Below are 7,024 nucleotides of genomic sequence, written 5' to 3'. Positions count from 1 at the left end.
TGTACAGAGCTGTAGCATTTTGTAACGGTTTGCAGTCATGCTGTATAGGCTACGTTTACGCATGCGCACACTCAGTAGTTGTTATCCATGATGTGTTAGAATTCTGTTTAGCATGGGATATGGAATATCTCTGTGTGCTTAATGATCATGTGTCTTTAACAGTCTCCGTCAGTATCAGACTTGTACTTATGATAATTAACACATTTACCAGCCATTATATTATACATCTTACAGTACAAACGGTATACGTGCTGTTTAGTGTCCCAAATTCCCCATACAATGTCCTTAATTAATTATGAACCTGCTAAACCACCTGTGCTACCCTAACCCTAACCCTACCCTGTCTCAAATAAGACCCTCGTCATTTGGGACACTCAGTTTTTGGAAAATAATTTGGGACACTAAACTGCACGTATACCGTACAAACTGTGTCTGCTGCAGGCACGTGCATATGGTTTGCCGTTTTATTCAATATATGAATAATAAATGAATACATAAATAAATTAATAAATACATGAATAAAATAAATAAATATGCCTTTGAAATACATCATGAAATAAATAAATGAGGCATTAAATACATAAATAATTTTATATTAAAAGGTTTTACTTTTAATTATTTCATGGTACTTTTATTTCGTAAGTCCACGGCCTTAGAATCTCCAAATAGGAGGTACGCTTTCCGGATGCTCGCTTCCCCCCTTGATAATAACCACTGCTGCAGTACCATCTTCCGCCACAGCTGGTTGTTGATGATGTAACGTACTAAAGGTATAAAAGCTGCCGAAAACAGGAAGAACGAAGAAACGACAAAACAATACCGTGATGGGAAGAAGGTGGGGTTTTAAACGTAGGGAACAAAATATCACCACTCCTCTCAGAATCGGTTATATTCTCAATTATTCATGATATAAAAGAGGCAAACACCCAACTGGAAAATGCACACACTGTAACCAGACGGAAACAGTTGAACACATAATACCAAACCCAGGGAAAGAAAGCACCTTACAGACACTTCAGAGGGAAAGCCACCACCGCAGCAGCCAAGGCATGTCACAACATTATTAAGTTTTTAAGAGAAATTGAATAGTAAAGAGAATCCCGTTTTTTTGTGTTTTCTGTTTGTTTATTCTGCATTTAGCTCTCGTTCACGCTCCAGTCCAGTTGGTGGCGGTAATGCACCTATATTTGGTTTGCCAACCGCCAATAAACCATGAAGGAGAAGAAACAGCAGAGACGACGGCAGCTTAATATTACTCCTGTGAAGAGTTAAGAGAAAGAGTAAGCTGTTTAGTATTGTACATAACGCAGATTCGGTGTAGCCTTGTACGCGCCATGGACAACATGTATCAGCCCGCCTCGTCAGACACCCAGCCGCCTCCTGTCTATAGTGGCGGCTACAGCGCGAACAGAGCCCCGCCGAGCAGCACTCAGCCGGGCCACACTGCTCCACCGTGGACTCCTTCCCAGGGGTATGACGCTCACCCGTACGGGTTTAGGTGCGATTTTCCAGCACCGTCTCCTGGAGGAGGAAGTTTCGGAGGGTCGGGCTTGGCCCTTCCTTATGGATTTGACCCCTCTGTCCCCCCGCCTCCTTTCGGCTGTCCGCCGCCCGGACACTTCCCTAACATGGTTCCCAGCGCTGCGGTAAACATATACAGCAGCAGGGGAGCGTTTCCCCAGCAGCTTAGACCCTGTCCTCAGGCTACAGGCTATGTTTCGGACTGTAGTCAGAAACAACAGCACCAGTATGAGGATTTCTCTGCGAGTGGAGCTCGGTTTCCTCCGCAGGGTAAAGATGACAGGATTCCTGAGGATGAAACAGTACTTCAGAGGAGGCAGGATCAACAGTGGCTCGGACGCTTCCTACAAGACAGAGAACACAAATCCAAGAGCCTACAGGCCCGGCACAAGACGCCCCACAGCTCTGCCCCGGAGCAGAGAGCGGCTCCGTTCAGCTCTGTCTCGGAGCTGAGAGCGGCTCTGTACGGGGCAGTTCACATTGTCTCCAAGCTGGCAGAGTCCTGTGAAACTCTGAGGAACAACGTGGAGAATGAGTGTGTTTGGGCCAACTCTTATTTAAAGGCTTTACAGGTGAAGAGAGAGCTACAGGACAGACTGGCAGTCCTCGGTGCCAGTGAGTGTTTAGAGAGTTTGAAAACTAAAGTATCCCGTGTTACTAAGAGGAGGGCCCGGCGCCGGAGGGCCAGGAGGGAGCTCCAGATGGAGCAGACCCAGAGAGAGGAGCGCATCGCGGACAAAGAGGCTGCCATAAACACATGGAGGATGCAGCAGATCCGCCTAGTGGAGGAAAGGAAGAAGGTTAGTACGGATGTGTCAGAGATGTGTCATCCAAGTCCTACAATTAAAACCAATGCCTATACATATGCTGTGACTTCTCCTTCATTTGGCCATGCTACAACGTGTGTGTGTGTGTGTGTGTGTGTGTGTGTGTGTGTGTGTCAGGAGCTGGAGCTGAAGCTGGCTGCAGACTCGGTTCTCTGCGAGGTGAGGAAGAAGCAGGCAGACGTAAAGAGGATGCAGGAAGTCCTGAGGTCTCTGGAGAAACTGCGCAGACTGAGGAAAGAGGCAGCATCAAGAAAAGGTGAGAGTGACAGCGAAAAACACACTGACGTTCACACCTGACGTGCATTTCTCCAGGAGGTCACAAAGATCCTTCTCCTCTCCACTCTACAGAACGTCTCTCTCTCTCTCTCTCTCCATAATGTCATCTCTGTGTGTGTGTGGCAGGTGTGGTGACGGAGCAAGCGTGTGTGTGTGTGTTTGTTGCAGGTATGGTGACGGCGCAAGCGTGTAACTGTGTGTGTGTGCTGCAGGTATCGTGACGGAGCGTTCCTGTGACGAGGCGTTCAGCAGCCGCCTGCAGCAGCTGATCACTGTGATGAAGAGGAGGACGGCGGTGTACTCGGCCGAGGAGAAGGCTCTGATGGTGATGCTGGAGGGAGAGCAGGAGGAGGAAAGGAGGAGAGAGCAGGAGAAACGAGGGAAGAAGGAGCGGGAGAGACAGCTGCAGAGGAAACGCAGAGTGGAAGCCATGCTGTTTGGAGGTAACAGTCCCTGGTTTAACAGCAGTATGATTCAATCCTATATATATGTGTGTGTGTGTGTGTGTGTGTGTATGTGTATGTTTTATATTGTTTGTTTCTCAGATGAGCTTCCTGCCGACTCTGTGCTGCAGCCCTTCAGACAGTATTACACCGAGGCCGAGCACTCTCTGCACGCTCTGCTACATATCAGGTTGGTTTTCATCTTCACTTCACTGTGGCATAATAACAATCATGAGACAGAGTTATGGTAGCCCAAACAGGACAGAGCAACAGTTCCCAGAAAGGGCTGGATTCATCAGGTTAAAGTGCTTCTGCTTTCCTTCTGTAACTAAATAAAATCATGTGGGGAAAATGGCATGACTTGCCTTTTAATGATAACAGTGCAGGGATAGACGCTAATTAGTTTAAACACTGGCCCCAAGCCCCTAAATCTGGTGGCCAAAGTACATTTTTTGGTGGCCCAAATGTAAACTTAAACAGTAAAAACGATCCAAGTTCTTTCGTAAACCTACTCTTTCAGTGTCTTTGTTTTTATTCCAAGTATCTAACAGCCAGTGTGGGAAAGGTTGAGAGATGAGTGAGCCAAAGGAATGAAACACTGATGTATGATTGCAGACATGAGAACTCCGAGAGAACTCACTGAGTCCTGCTACAGTAGTAATTTAAACAGGGGTCCCTAGTAGTCGCTTGCTTAGACCACTGCGGGTTATAAAGCAATTGTACTTTGGGTAACGTTATTGATCTTATAAGTGAGTGTGAGTTTGCTTGTAACGTTAGTATCCAGCGGGCAAGGTTTTAGTTTCCAGATAGACGCCGGTAGCCCGCTGCAGCTACACGGCTTTCCCCAGACTTTAAGTTGGGCTTTTATTGTGAAGGGTAGAAACAGAAGAAGTGAAGCTAGCATTAGGCTGGCTGCAGTATAGGTCATAAGCCACGCCCCTCCATGTTGGCAGATGGGGCATTGACCACACTAAAAAATTCATTCATTCAACTTTTATTCATACTCAACAGATCATCAAGGCCCTCATTTACAATGACGTCGAGTTACAAAGACAAAAAAAAACAGCACAGAAAAGGAAGCAACACCATCATAAGAACATGGAAAGACAAACTAAAACTTTTTGAATTGGAAAAATTATTTGATAAATTAGGATATTTAGGATGCAAAATAAATACAACTATGTTAAGCAATTACAAGTAGAAGGTTGTTCCCATTTCTAAATTGTCCAATAGGCACAAGTGAGTTGATTTTAAGAAAGGACATAATAACTGGTAGTATGTTCTTCTTTCAGGAGACAGTGGGATGCTTTTGTGGTTCCTGCGGATCATCCAGACGGTTCTCCGGTTCCTCAGGGTTGGGTCCTGCCCGAGGCCCCATCAGACCAGGCCTGGGCCTCTGCTCTGCACACGGCCCACTCCGAGTGACACGGCCCACTACGGGTGACACGGCCCACTCTGATCCGAGTGACACGGCCCCCTCCAAGTGACACGGCCCACTCCGAGTGACTGTGACAACAGCCAGCAGCTGGCACACAGCTGGAAGGAGAAATCCAGCTGAAGAAGATATGGAAATAATGGCGTTTTTCCACTACATGGTACCTGCTCGACTCGGCTCGGGCCCCTTTTTCCATTGCAGATTTAGTACAGCCTCATGCGTGAGGCAAGCGTGGCTGGTCGTCATAGCGACGCCGCAGGAAACTGCCGCGACCTAACGGCGACACACACACAGAACGTCGAATGTGTGTTGTTTTTGCCACAGCCAGAAGACAAATTTAGTTCAGGACACCCCCAGTCTGTCGCTAGCAATGACGACGCAGTGATCAGTGACGATTCTCTCCGACCAATCAGTAGTCTGCAGGATTTCACGTCACCTTTTGGTACCGCCTCAGCTCGCTTGGAACCTTGATGGAGGTTATACTAAAAAAAAGTACCTGTTGGCAGGTACCAGGGACTTTTTTTCATAATGGAAAACCAAAAAAGGCGAGTCGAGCAGGTACCATGTAGTGGAAAAACGCCATAAGACTTTAATCAGTAGAGAAGTTAATAGAGGTTTGTTTGTTCCAAACCGTCTGTGAACTTGAATAAGAAAATGAGATAATAAACATGTGATGTGTTATTGTCTTGGAGCTGTCAGACTCTTTATGTCAGATCTAATATATGAAGACTGTCGGGTCAGAACTGCAGTTGGGGAGAAACAGTCAAAAACGAAGTACTGCTCCATTGATTTGCCGGTACAGTCAGAGAAACTGAGGGAAAATGTTGCAGTTATTTTAAAACCCTAAAAGATTTGGGGCTCCGCCCCCGCTATCCACATCAATCATGTAATGACGTACTCTTGTAAAAAGGCTAAATGATAAAAGGCAGATTTAGATTTTAAAAAAACAGGATGGTGATAAATAATGTTCATTCTCTTTCTGTTCTGGTTCATACGCTTTTATTGAATCTCACATGAACAGCATAGCTTCAGGTTGGCTTCATTTCCTTTTAGAAAGTACTTTTGTGGTGGTGTTTTGTAAGTAGCAATGATACATTTAAAATCCAGCAATTGTTTGCTGTTTATGGAGTTTTTTGAATGTACATTTTCAACTTTATTCAAAGCCCTATTCACACAGTATTACCTGGTGACCTCTAGATGAATACGGTGGTTGTCTGTGATCTTAATCCCGTGTGAATCGCCCATGTCTGTAATTTGTAAAATAAAAATTCCCTCGCAAATGACCTACCATATTCCACCGAACACAGAGGTCCTATGATAATATTAGTCCTGTGCGAAACGACATGTCTGTAATTTGGAGGGGTTGTATATACTTTTTTCATGGTTTGTTTCCTGTGCGCCTTTTTATCCCTCTCGCAAATACGGGTATGGGATGGTGGGGAGCTGTGGGCACCACCTTAATGATCTACCTAATCTGAAACACAGCCCAACGTAGACCTCCATCCCCGAGTCGACGCACTCCCTTTGGCTTCGTCCGAGGGCTGACGCTGATGCTGTGTGCTGTATGGCGTGGATCACAGGGGATGTGCCTCTGGTAACCTCTACCAGGCCTGGCCCAAAAAGATACGCAACCCAGACCCAAGTGCGGTGCAGCGGACTCGCCCTGGCTGTCCTCTGCGGGCCTCCAGTAGCCAACTCTGACAGATAAGTCAGTAAATTTGAGTAAAAGCAGGCTTTGCTTATCCCGTGCAAAATGCTCCACATGAAACTGTGTGGGGGTGTAATTACTACATCAAACAAGGTCCCCAGATGATACTAATCCCGTGATAATAGTGCTGTCATAGAAAAGGCGTCTGATGAGCACAAAGTGTTGGGTTAACCTCCCATTGTCACGGCATTGAAGAAAGTCACCAATGGGAGAGAAATTTGTCCAGTCGTCAAATGGGAGAAATTTGTCCAGTCATGTTCTGGACAAATGGATCAGCTCACGCCCTGCTGAAAGTCACACATAAAATATGATTGTTATGTTTTCATCATGTTTTCTGTGCATGCTGTGGCATGCAATGTGGTTCATTATCCAATAGAACCTAACGTTGGCCTGTGTCCTGCTGTCACACAATACTAACGGGTTGGAAGCCTTTCTCAGCCAGCAGAAGAAGCAGCTCCATGGTCCAAATCAAAGCCGCAAAGACACAAAACATCAGCTGGTTTCATTCCGTCTAAAACAGGAGCGAGACCAATCGCACACCTCTTTCATGATCGCCGTGGATACAGCATCCCAATAATCAACAGATTTGAATGAAGCGTGGTACGCACTCTTAGCTCTTTGCGTTAGATGTCTCTTCCAAAATGGTTGATGATTGGACCAACTGTTCATGAACTTATGTATGACTTATATTAGCGAAGGTCCATCATGGCGGATGATTCTGTTTTTTTTTTTTTTAGAGCCTCCATGTGGCTGGTGGGGCTTAACTTTCGTGTGAAGCCTTTGCACACTATTGCTGGTAATTTGGCATTAGACA

General features: G+C 45.9%; 1 protein-coding gene across 1 annotated transcript; it reads left to right on the top strand.

The window, feature by feature from the left end:
- The first annotated feature begins 819 nt into the window (after positions 1 to 819).
- Positions 820 to 5,785, top strand: pdcd7 (programmed cell death 7). Its single transcript, XM_078263174.1, has 5 exons — positions 820 to 2,321; positions 2,466 to 2,604; positions 2,837 to 3,067; positions 3,170 to 3,257; positions 4,360 to 5,785. The coding sequence occupies exons 1-5, from the start codon at positions 1,335 to 1,337 to the stop codon at positions 4,490 to 4,492; spliced, it is 1,578 nt and encodes a 525-aa protein (XP_078119300.1). The 5' UTR covers positions 820 to 1,334; the 3' UTR covers positions 4,493 to 5,785.
- Positions 5,786 to 7,024: the final 1,239 nt, after the last annotated feature.

This window comes from Sander vitreus, chromosome 1 (genome assembly GCF_031162955.1).
Source record: "Sander vitreus isolate 19-12246 chromosome 1, sanVit1, whole genome shotgun sequence".
Taxonomy (NCBI): domain Eukaryota; kingdom Metazoa; phylum Chordata; class Actinopteri; order Perciformes; family Percidae; genus Sander; species Sander vitreus.
The sequence above is the reverse complement of the archived record's forward strand: the minus strand, read 5'-3'. Positions and strand labels throughout refer to the sequence as shown.